Source organism: Oenanthe melanoleuca, chromosome 6 (genome assembly GCF_029582105.1).
Source record: "Oenanthe melanoleuca isolate GR-GAL-2019-014 chromosome 6, OMel1.0, whole genome shotgun sequence".
NCBI lineage: Eukaryota > Metazoa > Chordata > Aves > Passeriformes > Muscicapidae > Oenanthe > Oenanthe melanoleuca.
In genome coordinates this window covers 28,382,489-28,401,329 of record NC_079340.1, presented here as the reverse complement: position 1 = coordinate 28,401,329, position 18,841 = coordinate 28,382,489, and the positions used below count along the sequence as shown (strand labels likewise).

The following is an 18,841-nucleotide window of genomic DNA, read 5'->3' as shown; positions in this document are numbered from 1 at the left end:
TTTATTTCATGTGAAATGCTAGCACTGCTGAGGCTGGAAAGCAAAGGAGAATTACACCATGAAGCACGAGTGGACAAGAAGAAAACCTTTTCTGGCTTCAGGATTTCTCATGGGAGGATACCACCCTTATTTTTATTCTCTTGTGTTTGCAATGGCTTCTTACTTAGTTTGGAAAACTCTTAAACTTCATCATGGATCAAGTGACAGTAAGGGTGTCTCTCTCCCAGGTCCTGGAGACAAATGGCTAAAAATCACTGGGAACACGAAGTTCTTGGCCTGACAGCACTGCAGAACCATGCGGGAGAGTTCAAATATAAAGAACACCGTGCCGTGCAAGCCACCCCATAAAACATGACGTCGGGGCGATGCATGATTTCTGAGTGTCCCCTGACAGCCCGGGGAACGGCTGCGGTAACCTTCGCAGCCTTCTCACGCTCCGGCTCCGCAGGACTCCAGCACCCTTGGCTGGCGCGCAGGGCTGAGCCGGGGTGTCACCTCCGGCCGCAGAGAGGGGTCTCTTTCTCCGGCTGTCACCGCCGAGGGCTTTCCGCTTCAGTGGCCGTGAAATCCGCATCTGGGGCCGGGCCGCCCCTGGCCCCCCCGCCGGTGCGTTCCTTGTGCGGCTGCGGAGCGGGCGGGCAGAGGAGGGGCGGCGCAGCCCGCAGCCGGCGCGGGAAGCCCGTCAGCGCCGGGCAGCCTCTTCCCCTGGCTCCGCACCGGCCGCAGGAAGGCGCAGCGGGGCGGGGACTGGAGCAGGCAGCGGAGCCTCCCCGGGGCGGGCAGCGCAGCTCCGCCGCCGGCCCGTGCCCCGGCGAGCGCGGCCGCACCGGGCCATGCCGGAGGGGAGAGCGGTGCCGCAGGTGAGGGCCCCGCCGCAATGCAGGAGCGCTGCCGCCGGCGGGCGCGGCTTACGGGGGAAACCGTCTGGAGCCGGAGGAGCCCCGTCCGGAGCAGGGAGAGGCGGGAGGCGGCAGACAATGTCCCGGCTGTGGCCGGCGTGCGGGGCGGGGCGGGGCAGGGCCCCGCGGTGCCGCGGCTCGGGGGATGCCCCAGGGCAGGGCCGGCTGCGGCGGCGGGAGGCGGCGGCTCGGTGCGGGCTGAGCCCGGTGCGGAGCGCGGCTCGGTGCGGAGCTGAGCCGGGTGTGGAGCTCAGCCGGGTGCGGAGCTCAGCCCGGTGCGGAGCTCAGCCGGGTGCGGAGCTCATTCGGATGCGGAGCTCAGCCCGGTGCGGAGCTCAGCCCGGTGTGGAGCTCAGCCGGGTGTGGAGCTGAGCCCGGTGTGGAGCTCAGCCGGGTGTGGAGCTGAGCCCGGTGCGGAGCTCAGCCCGGTGCGGAGCTCATTCCGGTGCGGAGCTCAGCCCGGTGCGGAGCTCACTCCGGTGCGGAGCTCAGCCCGGTGCGGAGCTCATTCGGATGCGGAGCTCAGCCCGGTGCGGAGCTCATTCCGGTGCGGAGCTCAGCCCGGTGCGGAGCTCAGCCCGGTGCGGAGCTCATTCCGGTGCGGAGCTCAGCCCGGTGCGGAGCTCAGCCCGGTGCGGAGCTCATTCCGGTGCGGAGCTCAGCCCGGTGCGGAGCTCAGCCGGGTGCGGAGCTCAGCCGGGTGCGGAGCTCATTCCGGTGCGGAGCTCATTCCGGATGCAGAGCTTGCCCCGCCGGGCAGCGCCGCCGCTCCTCCATCGCGTGCGGTCCCCGGGGAGCCGGTGCCGCACCGCGGGGGGACCCAGGTGACAAAACAATGCGGCGGCTCGGCCGGGCGGGGGCGAGGCGGGGCGGGCGCCCTGGCCGGGCCGGGCGCTGCGGCGGGCGCGGCAACCCCGCCGGACGGGCCTTTGTGGCTCCGGGCTCCCCCGGGTCGGGGTCCGTCCCTTTCCCAGCAGCGGCCAGAGGGAGGAGGGCTCGGACCGGAGCTCAGGGGCTGCTGCTGACATGGAGGCAGCACCGCTGTATAGCGACAAGCCTGATGCACCGGAAAAGAAAGACCTGGCAGCCGGGTGGGAGAGACGGCGCTGTGTGGGCTGAGCGCTGCCTGAGCATCCTGGCGCAGCCCCGGGGACCGGGGAGCTCCCGGCGGGGTGTAGGGCTGGGGGAAACCCCACCGGTGCCGTTTCACCACGTTAAGGGGGACTCTTGTGCCCGATTCTACAAACTTGGCTTCAGCTGGGCTGAATCTTGCTTTGCCTGAACCAAGGATGCTGTGGGTTTGGGGTTATACTGTGCCTGGTAAAAACAAGACAGCCTTTGCAGGACCGGGTGGTCTCTCCTTGTGTGGGAACGGAGCTGGGGGAGGGCAGAGGGTTCCTAGGATACAAATGATCTGGGTGAATAACCCCAGGGAAATGCAGACTCAGCCTGATTTCATTCGATCTCTCTTGCCTTCTTCCTCACCGTATGCTGCAAAGGCTTGAGGAAACTGTAATGCTGAGCCAACGGTGCTGGCAGAAATGTATGGGGAAACTTAAAAGGTTAAGTTTGATTATAGTAGGATTTGGGGAACATTTTGAGTGATACAGCCTGATTTCAGCGTAAGTGGAATAAAAGAATCAAAGTGTCCATTAAGAAACCCCAAACTAAAGCAGAAAGTGCTACTTAGAAACTAGTAGAATCTTCAGGATTGGGTTCTGTTGGGTTCTTCCCTGTCACCACATCTAAATGTTTTCTCTGTTTCCTAGAAGAATTCTCAAATGTCTGTTTGGTTTGAAGTAACCTGTAACAATTTTCTAGCATGCAGCTGACAAAGGGGAGAATAGACTGACAGGTTCATTTGTCTTTCAGATGACAGGGTATCACATTTGGTTTTCTGCCAAGTTGCAAGGTTGGTGCAATGCAATACTGAAATGAAGTAACTTTTGACACAGGGAGAATCTGTGCAGGAGGGATTTGCTTAGAAGACAGAAGACCAGCTAGCACAGCAATGATTTGTGATGCCAGAAATCTTTATGTTCTTTCCATGCACTGGTATGCTGAGGCTGTCAGAGGAAAAAAAGGGCTTCAGGGATAAACTGTGATTTAGTGCGTGTTCTATTGACAGTATTGAGGCTGCAGCCACTTCTTGCAGCACAGTACAATGTGTAAAAGAAATGTCTGTATGTAAAACAGCTGAATGCTGTGTGCAGTGCCTGCCCATCATCTTTATAGCTTCACTTAGCACAGCACTGCGGTATCTGCAGCTTGGTTAGTGAAATTGTTCATACCCAGGAGCTACTGCATGTAAAGCCTCTAATTATACTGATTTTTGGCATTTTTAAAGCCTTTGGCTTGTAATGGGGTAATGCTGGTTGAGCTGACAAGTTTTCCTTTAGGATAGGCACCCTGTAAGCTTTCAACCTGAGTGTTTAGTTCATTCCCATGGGGACAGCAGTTGGTGTTCAACAGATCTGCCCTGCTCTGTACCTGCAAAGTCTCCCCAAAGCTTCAGTCAGCTGTAGAGAGGCCCCAAGAGGTCTGTTCTGTCCAGAGGCATTTTCAGCTGATGCATTTCTGCAGCAGTAAAGGGGGTTTATCCTGGTCTACAGGGAGTAACCAGGGTTTCTGTCAGATGCAACTGTCAGCAGGAGCTGGAAGAGGATGCTGCAGCCTTGGATGTCAGCTCAAGTCCAAGCAGCCTCTGGGAGGCCAGTTCTGTGCAGCAGGACCAGAATGCTGCCTCGGCTGTAAAAGACCTGATCCCTTCATGGACATGTCAAGGTTTAGGATATATTTTGCTTTCTGACTGTCAGTGGTGGTTGGAGTCGTATGGGACTTGACTGGTGTCTCATCTTGTGCTTTTTTTCTGCCAAATGCTTCTTTTGTTGGTTGAGTTGATGCGACCTGCCCTGGCCAACTTCTCCACTTTCATGGCAATGCTGTTGGAATTTTTTAGGCCCCTTCTGGACATCGTATCTGCTGTTGCAATTAAGTCTGGATTTCTTTTATTTTTTCCTTTTAAAGTTACAGATCTGGTCAAATATTTTTCAATTTCCAGTTGCTTATTCTTTTAAGATGTTCCAGGGGATTAATTCATTTTTGCTCCCATCTACTATGATTTCACCTGTTCTCTCTATAAATGCACAAAGCAACCATCCCTTTCTTAAAAAAAAAAATCTTAAGAATATACTTCTTACTTTGAAACAATAGTATTAAAAGTGTCCCATTGTGTCAATTTTCCATACCTGAATTGGTTCTGCCTTTTGACAATGTGTCAGATGGGATTTCACAAGTATTTGACTTCAGAGAGCACACCATTTATGGTTGTAGAAACTTCTCCCCGTGGCTGTTTTAGTCTGTAGGTATTGTGAAGAAGCAAACTGGCTTTTTTTTTCATATTTAAAAAAGCTCTGCTGGCTCCCAGTAAATGCTAATGGAGAATGTGAAAAGAATAAAAAACAATGCACGCAAACAATGCTACTTTCAATTAGGAGAATGAGAACAGTCATGACCTTAATTTGGTATGAAGCAACATGACCTTTTTGGGGAGTTGGCATCTGCTCCTTTTTTTTTTAAATTTTCCTTACATGAACTAGCTGTTGTTATTTTCCTTATGCAGCTTTAGTGAAATCTTTGTCTATCCATAGATGAATTCTTACATAATGACTCAGTTTCTGTATAGCACTTGTCACGTTTCTCTTACACAGCCTGACTGGTTGAAAACACGGATGGGTGAAGCTCCAGGTTGGTGTTTGGCAGTGGTGAGAGAGGTGCCAGGAGGACCTGGAGTCTGTTTCAGGGCTGAGCTCTGGAGTCCATTGGCGTGGCTGTAAATGGCACACTTGCTGCACAGATGTTCCTCTGCAGAGACTGCAGCTGTTTGGTGCTGTAAGGTCACAGATGTTGGTGTTGCACTGAGGGAGTGCTGCTGCCAAGGCTGAGCCTTGGTGATCTGAAGTGCCTGTGACAGCTCTGCAGGCTTCATCTTCCTCACTGTGACAAGTGTCCTGGCTGCTGGGTCATTGCAGCCTATCTGCACATTTTTGATATTGAAAGAACATTCCATAGCTCTCATTATTTAAAATATGCTGTGCTGTTAAGAATCACAGTGACATAAATATAAAATAAATAAATGCAAGTTTAAAATTTTGCCATAACTGCTATTAAAACAGTGACTTTGCAGTGTTTTAAAATTGGTATGGCAGTGGTGATCTGTGTCAGTAATCAGTATTAAAACAGGAAATTCCTTCAAAGGCTGTCTCAGAGGGATTTGAAAAACGTTTTCATGTAAATGAAGAGGAAAACACATTCAGTTCTAAGAAGTAAGCAAATAAATAAATGAAACTCCTCAGATTATGATGGCCAGAAAGCCTAGGATGCCTTTGTTCTTCACTCAGGACTGCAGGAGGGTGTGTCAAGGGCAGCAGAGTGGCTTTGTGAGCTGTGCTGGTGCTCCCCAGCCCTGGCTCACTGCTCTCCGCTCCCTCTGAGTCACTGGGTGCTCCCTGGCCCAGATCCGGAGCTCTGTTACACATTTACACACTCTGGGCACATGGATCAGTTCCAAGGGCACCTACATTTGCAAGAATGGGAGACCTGGAGGGGATTTTGCTTTCAGCTTTTAACTCAACACTCTCAGGCTGTGCTCTGCAGATGCACTTTCTGAGGAATACTGAGAGAGATTTCTAGTAATCATTACCAGTTGGAGTCCAAAAAAGTGTGGATGTGAGTGTAGTTCAATAATAGCAATTCCATGCCGTCTAAGAGGGTTAATCCACATTTTCTCTCTGAAGAAAATCAGTTCCTATTGCAGGAACCTGCCTGACCTGCACAAGTTTCCTTGGGGAAGGAAGCAGAGATAAATGACTCTCCCTTTGCTACTTCCTTCTCCCAGAGGGAATGATCTGGGAACACAACTTCAGTTTGACCATTTCTGGATATGTCCCTAGTTCTCAGTGTTATCCAGGACCAGTTTCTAGGGTTGAAGCAGTTTCTTTTAAAGGGTTTTACAGTCCTGAGTACTCCATGTCCACCTGTACCTATGAGGTTCTGTGCATTTGTATCCAAAATTCTCTTTTGTCCTGTTCCCTGTGGGGTTGGAAGAGTGAATATTTGGGTATCTCTTTCCTCATTTCAGGGATTGGGATATTTTTCTCTCTCAAGTGGTAATAACACCATTAAAATAAAAGTTCTTCAGTGCATCCTTGCCTCCTCATTTTGTCATTATTTTAGAAATGTGACCATTTCACACGGGTGGGTTTCATCATCGTTTGAGGACTCTTGATGCCTTCTCCATGATTAAAGATCAAAATACCTGTGGTTAGACTGGGCTGACTGGCAGCTAGTCCCATTCCCTGGTGCCAAGCAGATCCAACAAATTTAACATCTATTTCTCAAGTTTCCATGGATACCTGAGCAGAGCACTCGCAGCAATCAGAACGGCAGGGCATGCCATTTACAAAAGCTTTCAGCATTGTCACTGTGGACATGCTGCATTCAAAAATCAGCCTTTTGTAGGAGCTCTCTTCTTACTCACCTATGCTCCTGTTATGATTTTAGCCACAGGAACTCCTTTGAAGGTTGTGCCAGGGGCTTGTCACCATGGCAGTGGAAATTTGCAGTTGGTTTTCTGGCTGGTCACTGTGGTCTCTGTGGATGCACCATCGTGGCTTTTGAATGCAGCCCTGATGGGTGTTGGTATAAAAACCTCTGGAAGTGGATTTTGGTTGGTGATGGCATGATTTTGTGATCTCCTCCACTAATACTAATCAGGTAATTTCTTCTTTTCTCATAAGGTATTTTTTCTTTAAGCTGGTAACTATGTGTTTTCAAGACCATCTAATAAAAAGAAAGAAAATCTGTTTTTTGATATAGCAATGCAGTGTTGCTCAGAAGCTAAATCAATAACCATAGACTATGGTTTCACAGATGACTTTGCTAATGACTTGTCAAATGTGATACCGATTTTTGCAGTTTTGTCACAGTTACTATTCTATTCTTTTTCCATCTTTGAACAAAAATGGGTTTAATAGCCTTGAAGAATATGAGGAGATTTATATACAGCATCACTCAAGCTGACTACTACAAGTAATGGCTGTTATAGTTGGGCATTTCTTTTTACCCTGCCCCCTGCTTATCCTTTTTTTTCCTGTGAATTGATGAGAGTGGTTGGTTTTCTCTTGTCAAGGCTCTGAAAATGTGTGAATCATGTTAAGCCTTCCAGAAGATTGTCAAAATGAAGACAAACATATTCAAATTTTTTTCCAATTCATGTTTTAAGAAAAAGGTGTCACTACATTCTTCCAGCTTGATGCATTGCAAGATACTGTTTGAATCTAGGAATGTTTGAAAACTAAATAACCTTTTTGCCTTCTAAGTAAACAAATGCCCCCCAAATGTTCTTATTCCTGTGTACTGGATGCATAGCCTGAATAGCTGAACAGTGATTCTTGTTTTTTGAATAATATTCCTTTGAATATCTTGAATGAGAAAGGTAGGACTGCATTCTTTTCAGGATACAATTGCATCTTGAGGTGGTTCTTAAATAGAAACTTGTAGTAGAACAGGCGTTTAGAGCTGTAATATTTTGATCACCTTTATCACAACATGTAGCCTGCCTTTTGCAACAGGTAAACCAGGATCAGAGTTCTCTCCTGGCAGTAGTGCATGGCTATGGAAGAGCTGGAATGTGGGAAGAGAGGGATCACTGCAGGGCACTGCTGGTGAGTTCCCCTAACCCCAAACTCTGGAGTTGTGCAGGTTTCAAGCACACTGGAATCACGTCAGGGGATGGGGAAGGAAATGGGAGGGAAAAGGGAGCTGACTGATCACAGAAGCTGGAAAACTCTCAGGTCATTCAGGGTGGAGCTGGATTTGAGACCTTATGGTGTAGATGGTGGAAGGGTTTGAGTTGAAGGCAGACTTAGCTGTTGGTGAGGACAAGCTGGGGCATCACAGACCTGGTGTGCAGGGAAGTGTGATTGCTCAGCTTTAGTCCATCTTACCAGCCATTAGTGAGGTCAGATCAAATGTAGGTAAAGTTGTTTAGCCTGTGTCCTGTCAAATAGAGGAGAAGTGAACATAACCCATGTGGCATTTTCAGAAGGTTATTGTGAGTTCTCGCGTGTTTCTTTCATCTCAAATTAAGTTCACAGAAAATTGGTGGCATCTTTTAGTCTGAGGCTCAGGAAAATGAATATTGGCCACAGAGTGAGTGATGGGATGAAACTGGGGTTGGTTTTTAATACTCTTAACGATAATGGTAAAATCTTAAAATTGCCTTAGAAAGCATTCATAGTGTAGTAAAAATGTAATTCCTCCAGTCAAAGCATAATCGTGGTGGGAGACAATATAAAAGCAATGAATGGAAAGGGTCAAAGTTGTAATGACAAACATGTCTTATTTTTAGAATTCTATGCAAAGTATTGGGAGATTTTTTTTTTTTCCTTAGGAAATCCTTGTGCTCTAATTGGTATCAGTGCAATGCACTCCAGTTCTTCAGGGGACCAGATATTATGAAAGAGTATCAGGAAACTTGGATTTGTATCAGAGATTAGCTATGGCTGTATTCATGGGAGAGAAGTGTGTTGCAGTCTTCAGCAAACCAGCTGGATGCCTACTGGCATTTTAAAACAAAGAACTCTGATTCCACTGATGGTCATAACAGTGGTGCCATTGGTTTCAGAAGAAACAGAAGGTTCTTCTGATATGAAATATGGGATCTTTTTATTATGCATAAAAATGTTTTAAGATTTTTTTATTTCCTTCCACCCATCTCTTTTTTTATTGTTGTGTAATTATTTTAAAATGCCATCTTTGTATTTACAGTAAAATGCTCTAGGTTGTCACATTACATTTGGAAGCTCTGACATTTTGTGCTTAATGCAAAGGAAAATCTCAGCAACAGGAAAAGCTGAATAAGGTTTTTTTCATTGGTGCAGCAGTTGCCAGCTAATAGCAATATGGTAAACCCTTATTTTCTTGTGCTAACATCATTAGGAAGGTTTGCTTGTGTCAAAATTATTTTGATGCTCAAAAGGTTATAATCTTTTGAATGAAAAGTAATGGGTTTATTCCATTCTTTTGTTGCCTGATGGCTACTCTATACCCATGTAAAAAATGGCCAGAGATGATATGTGCAAGTGTTTGATTTGTGAAATATTCTGTGTGTTCATGGTGAATTCAGTTAACATGGATTTATTGGAGCCACAAAGATCAGCTGCAATAGTGACATTTTTAGTAGGTCTAATGCATTCCATCTTCCCCTGTGCACCTGGTTCATCAGCCTACAGATTGCTGAGCACTCAGATGATTTGGCATTTGGAACAGTGGATGTGCATTACACAAATCAAGGAGTTACTGCAGCTTTCCTTTTGAGCCAGGGTGGTGTCCTGCAGCCATTCTGAGCTGGGAGTTTGGGAGAGCCTGGAAAAGGCTGTGCTGGGACCCACTGGTGTCTGTATTGTGAAAGCACTTATTAAAATATTGGAACTGTGATCTGAAATGGGGAAGGGTATTGATCCTGTTGTTGATTCAGAAAACTGTGGGCAGAGTTTTTGTTGGGTTTGTGGCACTCTGTCAGGATAGAAATAGAAATTAACTTGTGTTGATTGGGATGTAACATACTCACTGGTGTTCAGGCATGTTCTTACAGAGATGATAACACAGTGATGCTCCTTTGCTTTTTCTTTGATTTGTGAAACAGCTGTAGGAGAGAGATCCAGTCACATGGGAGTGAGGTCTGGGAGGGTTTGGAAAGTGCAACTTCTCTGGTGAAGCCTTTGCTTTTGTGGCCATCCCTCTAAAGTAGTGCAGAGTGTGCCTGAAATGGTTTCTGATGGCAGACTTGGGGCTTGAATCCTTATTCTTCTTCCTTAAAAAGGTGTTTCTTTTCCATACACAGAACTGGTGGCAGGAGGCACGTTCAGAGATGTCCCTCCTTCCCTGGTGTGACAGCATTTCTGGGCATTATGCTGCAGAGCCCCACTCCCTGATTCCCAGGTTCCTGATTTACTTGTCCTGATAAATTCTAACTGGAGAAAAGCCCACTTTAGCCTATCCATTGTTTATGGATTTGGGTTGCAGGGAACCTTCTTTCAGAGAGAATCCACTGCTCTGGCATCTGCTTCACTGGGGAAATGAACAAGTTCCATTATATGTGAAGCAGAAAATTTTACTGATGCCTTATGTAGCTGAATTATATACAGATGAAATATTTAATAGAAAAGAGAAGATTTTGAGTGGCTGCTGAATTTTTTTGTTTGTTTGAGTACCCTTTAGTGGCTTGTGACTGGGAGGTCCAGTAGTCACCCTTCTTTAAGGGCGACTTGATTATCTGGGACTGTATTGGTCAATGTCTGGCTTTTTTAGTAGTTCCCTAAAGTTCATTTATCCAGTCCTGGATAGGGACTCTCAAGTATTTAGAACAGACTGATGGCCTTCCAGCTGCCATTAACTGATATAATTAAATAATGAGCTTGGTCCTGCTCTTCACATCTGTCAGAAAATCAGATTCAGCTGAACACACAATCACTGAAATATCCACACTGCCTCAGCAAAGTTTTTATACATGTTCTGGACTTTGCTTTTAGTCTGCATTCTTTGACACTTAAAGGTTAATCCTTCATTGCATTTTGTCAAAATCTACAATGTTGCTGATCATTTACTGAGAAACTGAAAGAACTAAACAGATTAGGCATTGCAGGAAACCACAGAAAAGAAACTCTTGCATCTGTTTAGATGAAAAGAAGGAATAATTTAAATTAAATCTGCTAAACCAGCAATTGGAGCTAATGTGATAATGGACATGATTTCATTATTAATACAATATCTTCTGATCTCATAATTTCACCAATTCTGTAATTGTTTGGGAATCTGAAAACCAGGGCCCCTTGAATTGTTTAAAAAACCTTCAAAGTCTGAAAATGGGAACCTTCAGCTTCTGATCACCTTAAAAGTACACAAGGTGTTCTTTGGCAATTGCTTAGGTTAGGACTAAAGCCAGTTCAAATTTAGTCTATACACATTTATTGAAATTACCCAAGCCATAGTCCAGTTTAATATTCATATCAGAAGCAAATATAAGAATTTTTATTCAAGAAGTTTGCATCATATTTGGAAAAAGATTATTTTAAATACTGGTATGTTTGAAGACTTATTTAATTTGGATTCTAAATCAGGTTCCTCCATTTAATTTGGTGTGTAAATTGGCAAGAATTTAAATGTTTATTTCATGCATACTGTTTATCTGTGTTTTTGTCATAGCATGTAGTTTGACAGAGATAAAGATCCTTAGTAAACATGGAGATAAAACTGGAACTTGAGCTATGTAGAACATTAGTTGATTATGGTTTTTTGTTGCAGAAGCCATAATAAGTCATTCTAAGTCATTCTGCTTTTAAGAGCTGTTCCACATACCCTGATCCTATCCAGGTCAGTCTGGGCATCATTTTTCATTTTCATGATTGCAAATCAGGTTCCTTGCAACCCATTTCCATTTTCTGGCTTGGAACAGATGCTTTTGTTTCTATCAGATGAACACAGTGCTTTAGAGATAAGGGATTTTTAAATATCCTGGAATATCCATGCATTTACTGCTCTTCAGAACACAGCTGTAAAAATTGTTACACATGCACATTTTTTTCACCACAGAAACACTAACTCAACAAAATACAAAAACTCCCACATGGACAAATATATTTTAACACCTTCAGATGGGATAGATAGTATAATGTTACAAATATCCTAATTTCATTTGCTTTTAGCAGTCATTCCACTCCCTGTTGAGAAGTTTTGGCATTGGATCCAGGATGCATTGTAGAATTATTTTATTTAGCCAGCTGTTTGCAGGAGGAGCCATAAATGCAGTGCAGGATGGTCTTGAGTTTGGAAGGGTCTTATTTATTAATTAACTTGGATCAATTTTTGGTAGGATACCACCCAAGTTAGTGGCTTTATTGGATGCATGGCAGTGTTGCTCTGGATATTTATTCACTGCTCTCTGAGATATAAAAATGTGTGTCCTGTCACACAGAATTTTCTGAGTTGCACACAGAGATATAAATAACTTTTCAATGCTGATAACTCAAGACAGGTTGGAAAATGCATCTTAGAAACACAGAATAGTTTGGGGGGGTTAAAAAGGACCTTGAAGATCACCTTGTTTCAGCCCCCTGCCATAGGCAGGGAAACCTTCCACTACCCCAGGCTGCTCCAAGCCCCATCCAGCCTGGCTTTGAGCACCTGCAGGGATGGGGCAGCCACATCTCCTCTGGCAACCTGTGCTGGTGCATCTGCACTGTCACAGTGCAGAATTTCATCCTGATGTCTAATGGAAATCTGCTCTTTTTCATTTTACAGCCCTTACCCTTTGTGCTGCCATTACATGCCCTTGTAAAATGCCCCTCTCTGACTCTTTTGTAGGCTCCCTGTAGGTCCTGGAAGGTGCTCTGAGGTCTCCCTGGAGCCTTCTCTCCCAGCCTGTCTCCAGAGCAGAGGTGCTCCAGCCCTCTGATCATCTCTGATCTCCTCTGGACCTGCTCCAGCACATCTCTGAAACATGAGTGCCGAAACAGGTAACCAGAAGAATTGGTGGCAGAGTGAAACACTGAAAACATGTGGTTTGGTGTCTACATTTTGTGCTTCAGATCAGCCTCTAACTGTGGGTAAAGTGCTGGTTTGCAAAGGTGCTGAGTCAGTGTTGCAATGTCCTGGTCTGCTCAGGAAGCCCAGCCAGGGATGACAGCAAGATGCAAGGAATGTATTTTGTTAGTAATTTTCTTTAATTTTCTGTGTTGAAATACTGTTCTTCAATTCTAAAATAGCATGTTGCTGGTGCAAAAATTAAAAGGCAAAAATTGCACAAAGGAGGCTGGTAACAGCATCTGTTCCAAAGATATCTTAATGAACCCAGCAGATTCTGTGCTTGTCGCATTTGACCTGTGACTTTTTGTACTTCACTGCAAGAGGAATAACTTAATATATTCCTGGAGAACTTATGTAGAAAATGCAAATACTGTGCTTCTGAAAATGCTACTGAAAATCAGGCTGAACATGCATATTATAACTTCAAGAAATAAATGAAGTTACAAGACCAATATTAAGATTTGGAGGAAGATTTTTTTTTTCCTGTGAATTATCTCATGTTTGCCCACTGCAGGGTCTTTGAATCTTCCCTGGGAAACAACACATATTTGATTACAATCCTTCCCTATGTAATGCTAAGGTCTTGGAGAGCAGCTCCAATGTCATCTTGGAGTGATGCTCTGAATTGTCAGTCATGTCTAGGAACTACATGCTATGAATAAATGTGTGATGCATCCAAGTAAGTGATAAAAATACACTGACATGTATTACTTATTATTTAATTATTAATATTAATGTTCAGAGGCCTATTACATCATTCTGCTTTACATCTAATTATAGCTTGCATTCTGTGGAAGAGAATTCAGTAAGTGCTCAGGGCTTGAATTTTGCAGGAGAGGGTTATGAGCATGAACAGGATGTGTGGTACCTTTTCTACATTCTATTTTGATAAACTGTTGCATTCTTCATAAGAGTACAGATTATGTATCAAACCATCTAAGCAATCAGTGCTTAATTGTTTTAAGCCATTTCCTTTTCTATCATCAACTATATAAACAAAAGAATGAAAAATAAAAATAGTGCATTACAGTATTTGTCACTCATTTGGTCTGTGCCTTTAAATTAAGTTTTAGTATTGTATGCTGGGTAGAAATATTTCTTTGATGACTTGTTAATAATGCTTTCCTTTTTCCCAGCTGGATTCTGTCCTGCAGTAGTATTAACAGCTGCAAGATGTTCCAGTGCAGAGTGTAGTGAAGGATAAAAACAGAGACAGTATTGGGAAAGTTTCAGAATAAAGGCTCAGGGTGGACAAATTGCAGCTTACTCCTCCTGCTTTCTCCAATTGCTCTCAACTCTTTTTCTTGTAAATGAGTCTGTCTTTTTGGATCTCATAGCTTGTGTTTAGCTTCTGCATTCATATATTTAAATCCCAGGCAGTGTGTGATGTTCAAGTTGCTTGTACCAACTATGATTTTGGAATATACTTAGGAATACTTTTAAGATTGTACATGACAATGTAATAAAAGAATGGTAATAATCATGAAGGTCAGACAAACATTTTAAAACCGAAAGAGCAGTTGTGTCTTAGCATGCTTTAAAGGCAAAACGTGTTTTGGATGGCAGCTGTGGAATCTGCTTTGAGTTTTAGCAGATTCTTTACAACTGGAAAACAGTGTAGCAGTATGAAAGTAACTGTTGTATTTACTCATTCTGCTTGCTGACACTGATGGGTGTTTGTTTCCTTTTAGATGCAGTTTCCACATCTGCTTACTCATCACCAGCCAAAAGTTTGGGAGACCCTGGAATAACTCCACTGTCTCCATCACACATTGCGGTAAGAAATGCACTGCAAACATCACTGCGTGCTTACATTGCCTCCTCCTGCCTCTTCCGTGGGACAGAGCTTCTTTAGAGTAGCCATTTCCTCCATACTGATCCCCTTCATGCTATCCATAGTATTAGGTGAGATTTTGGTACACTGGAGTTGACAGAGCTCTGATTCCTTTCCTTAGGCTTTGATGTTTCCTTGGGTTTTGATGTTAGACTTGCTCCTGCATATTTTTATATCAAACACAGGGGGCTTCTTGATCCTCAGGGTTCCCAAGGTCTGTCCCTGTCTTTATCATTGATTTGTTTAGGCAGCTCCTGAAAAGTCTTCTTCCTTTCAGAAAAAAAAAAGATATATAGGATGCTCAACAGTAAAACCCAACTTCTCAGAGAAAAGAATCTGCTCTGAGAGAGAGGTAGAAGCTCAAAATAGAACTAGCTGGTTTTATTACTTAAGGAAAAGAGCCATTTCTGTAAGCTTTTAAAACCAAGAGCATGTCCCATAGGTAGTGTGTTTTAATTTCTTGTACTTAATGCAAATTTTGTTGATAAACTCCTATTAAAACTAAGTCCCACCCGTTTTTAAGATCACCTGTATGATTTGTAACACAGTATATGCACAGTGTATTTCATGTTTTTGCAAGGGATTGTTTTCAGAACACATTTTTATCCTTGTCAGCCTTCTGCCTTAGCTTTCTGGTTCTAGTTCAGAATTGTGCAAAAACCCATCTCCAGGATTTTCAGTGCTCTCTCTCTTAGTTTTTGGCTCTTATTCCCTTCTTTCTCTATATGCTCTTGAAATTCCTCTTTTACTTCTGTCAGACTGATGAATTACATCATATTTCAGTTAGATTTGCTCCTTAAACTCTTTGAGGAAGACACTGTCCTAGCTGAAAAACTTTATTAGGAGAATCCAAACAAGTCTTTTATGATTGGAGACCAAAACTTGTTTGTTTTTTTTTTTCCATTTCAAGTAGCAGATATATGGAGTGATCTTGGAAAATGTAGGGATATAGTAGAAATGTGGAAGGTGTGGAATTAACACAGATCTGTGAGGGCTGTGGTGGAACAGTGCCCATAAAGTGAGACCATGTGCAGCTCCTCTGTGAAGGATAACAATTGTTTCAAGGTTTCTGGGGGTACAGGCTGAGCAGCCCTGGTGGATTTAGGGCAGCAAGGCTGGTGAAGGGTCTAGAGCATACTGCCCTTGACTGTGCTTCTCAGGGAATGCAGGATTTCAGGTGAAAGGCAGGGAGAAGGATTAAAATTCATAATTTGATGAACAGCTGAGCAGCTTCCCACATTCCAGCACAGGCAAGACTAATGCAGCACGTAGTGCTGGCTAAAGAGGTGTTATATAAATTCTTTATAACATGGAATATAAAACTTATTGCTGTATTTTGGGTGGGTTTGTCTCCATTATTTTTGAGTGATAATAGTATTTCATGTATTAGTATTTCATATCATTTACTTATGATATAGTTAACTCCTAAAACCACCAAGTTCCAAATATATCACATTGATTGACATATTTTTCAGTTGATAAGTTTAAGAAAAAAGCCAGCAAAATCCAGCCCCAAACCCATAAGTTTTAATAATACAGGAAAGGAAGTATTCAAAAAATGAGTATGAAGGAAGCTTTGATTAGAAAATTATGTATGAAAGACTCTGGCATATATGTTGAGTCATTTATTGAATTTTCAGTTCTATAGGAATGTGCAGTTTTCTGGTATCAACTTTGGTCACAAAGGCAAATTAAGGGAAGTCCTTATTTTCTCTGAAGAGATATGCAGGTCTTGCAGAGCAAAACTTTGACAGGTTGCAATGATTCTGACCAGTGACCCTGTGTCTATTTTGCTTCTGCTGTTTAACAGAAGGACTCTGATGCAGACGATGCTGTAGAACAGTTATTTCTTGTTGTTGTGGCTATTGATTTTGGCACAACATCCAGTGGCTACGCCTACAGCTTCACCAAGGAGCCAGAATGTATTCATGTAATGAGGTAAGGGCTGCAATGCAGTAGTTTGTGACTCTGATAGCATGGCTTGCCTGCAGTAGCCATAGATAATTTCTGCAGGAGCCTGAACTGTCTGGATTTGTCTGGCATTACCACAGTGTGCAGATTTCTCATGGTTATGAATTTTTGTTGCATCTTATTGTATTCTGGTTTGCTTTAGTAGCACATCCTCTCTCTCATTTTGCTGAGTTTACAGGATGACAGAGTAAAAGGAGGAATCTGAGTATTCAGAATTATTCAGGGAGAAGAGTTAAGTCAGCATGCCCTTATCTCAGACCTGAAAAATGTTTGCCCTACAAACCATTGCTATAATATTTTATAGTCTTTTTGAAAAAGTTATTTATAACTTAAAACATATTCAATTCTTATGAAAGTATATTTAAAATGGCTATATTGTAATAAGAGCAAGATACAGATTATTTTAGACATAAAAAGTATATATGGGAAGCTCAGCCATAGATGTTCCTCTAAACAATGTTGCTGTTGCAGAAGTAGGTACTTCTGAGAAGAAAAGGTCTAAAAGCCTGATTTGCTGCAGTCCAGTGTGATATACTGCATTCTTTCCAAGCAGAGGTGGTAGCTGAATGCAGCTCCCTAAATCCCAGCAGACACTATTGATTGTGCAGTCAGCCTGCATAGTTGGTGTGGCTGCAAACTCATGCAGCTGAGAGATTTAAAATACTGTCTAAAGGAAAATAAATTTAGAAATGGTATTCTGCCATCCAGTTGCAGGATGAACAAGTAATGCTTTCCAGGTCTTCTCTGCATTTCAGCCATCTCTTGTTCTCTGAGCAGCACAGGAAGGTGCACAAGGCTGAAGCCAAAGGACACACCCTGTGTTCTGTCTCAGACGCCTCTCAGAGTGCAGCTTTAAGTTGGACCCCACATTTATCTACTCTTACTCTCTTTTGGCAGCAAGTAATTAATTAAAGTTCTCAAAGAAGTTGATGGAATGAGGGAGGACATCTCTGAAGCTGTATCTGAGCAAGCTTAAATTGTGTTTAGAACAACTCAGTGTTGTTCCTATAAATGCTGGAGATTTTACTGTGTGGAATCACTGTTGTTTCTGGGGAAGTCCTTCAAGTGCCTTGGACTCAAGTTTTACCTTAGGACTTGGTTTTGCTGCTGGATTCACATTACAGATTAGATTCTCCTTCCCTGGGGAAATCCCTTCTCCTTATCAGTCTTCCTCTGTCAGTCACTGGGACACTGAAATCCAGGTGCTGAGAGTATATTCCAAATCTCAATTGACATTGTGTTACTTGTGGTTCAAAACATGACATTTTCTTCCTTATGCAGTAAAGGCAGCATGACTGTGATTTCAGACTATGTAGCTGTGATGTGAGACACTAGTGTTGAAAGAAATGAAATAAATTACTTTGTGTGTTTCCAACTACTTTTTTTTTCTGGAGGGGTGTATTCATATTTCCAACAGGTATTTCAAGCAATGGAAAATATTTTAATACCAAGAATTATTTAAATTTTTTAAAAATAGATATTTCTATCTGGGAAGAATTTTGGCAAGATATAATTGAAACTGACTTATCAAGTAATATATGTCATATTTTTATTTATATTTATATATTAATACTAATGAAATAATGACATTCAATTAAAAGAATGGTATATTTATTAAGCTAAGTCTTCAGTAGTTCAGAAGGTATTAAGGGGCTCAGACTCTGTATATAATGAGGCTTACATGTAGGATAACTTACAAATATTTCAGCAGAGTAAATGTAACTTCCCACCGGCACTCGAGAATGTTTACATTAAAATAAAGCATGCCAGTGATGCATGGTCCTCTCTACTTCCTAACATTTTTTCCACCTTCCCTCCTTAGTGTTGATCCTTTCCAGATACTTAGATTTCTGCCTTTTAACAAAGCTGCTTTTCTCTAAAAGGGTGAGATGGGTTTATTTAGGAGGTCCTGCTTTGGAAAAGAGTGAGGAGTGTAGTGCCAGCAGTGCCATGATTAATGTGAAATTAGGAGCAAAGTCATGGTTTTGACTTTGTGTGTTTATTTACTGTGATGCCCAGTGCTAAAAAAGAAAAAAAAAAAAAAAGATAGTTTATAAGCATTGACTGACCAAAGTTCTTTAAGCATATATTTATCTTTAAATGTGTGAGTGGCCTCAGTCATCTCGGCATGTTTGGAGTTGGGTGTGGGTTTGTAAATGTTCAGTGAATGACTTCACTTTAATTGGAAAACACTGGTTACTGTTTTATCAGTTTTAGGTAATACTGACAGCTCTTGCTAGTTGCCCTGAGCCTCTGTTACAGGTAGCTGTGGCTCAGATTCTTTTTGCAGAGTGAATGTGTTACAGTGAGTGCTGTTTGCAGCATAACTTGAGACTGGGGTAAAGGGATCTGAGCTGCCTGGCCATGAGCTCAGCACTTCAGTGAGCAGCACAGTGCCAGAGCCACATGGAAAATTTGCTGCTGTACAACAGGTTAATAACCTCTCACTTGGAGGGAATACATGAGATATTACACAGTTCTGAAAAGCTCC

The 18,841-nt window shown here is 43.2% G+C and overlaps 1 protein-coding gene across 2 annotated transcripts in view; it reads left to right on the top strand.

Moving 5' to 3' along the window:
* Positions 1–693: 693 nt before the first annotated feature.
* Positions 694–18,841, top strand: part of HSPA12A (heat shock protein family A (Hsp70) member 12A) — a 51,849-nt gene continuing 33,701 nt past the window's right edge. The window contains exons 1-4 of one of the 2 annotated variants that reach the window (XM_056495130.1): positions 694–860; positions 12,324–12,475; positions 14,237–14,322; positions 16,193–16,317. In XM_056495130.1, the coding sequence (XP_056351105.1) occupies positions 12,460–12,475; positions 14,237–14,322; positions 16,193–16,317 (227 nt within the window). In that variant the 5' untranslated portion in view covers positions 694–860; positions 12,324–12,459. Of the gene's footprint in view, positions 861–12,323; positions 12,476–14,236; positions 14,323–16,189; positions 16,318–18,841 lie in introns of both variants that reach the window. The other variant, XM_056495129.1, reaches the window with a different exon arrangement.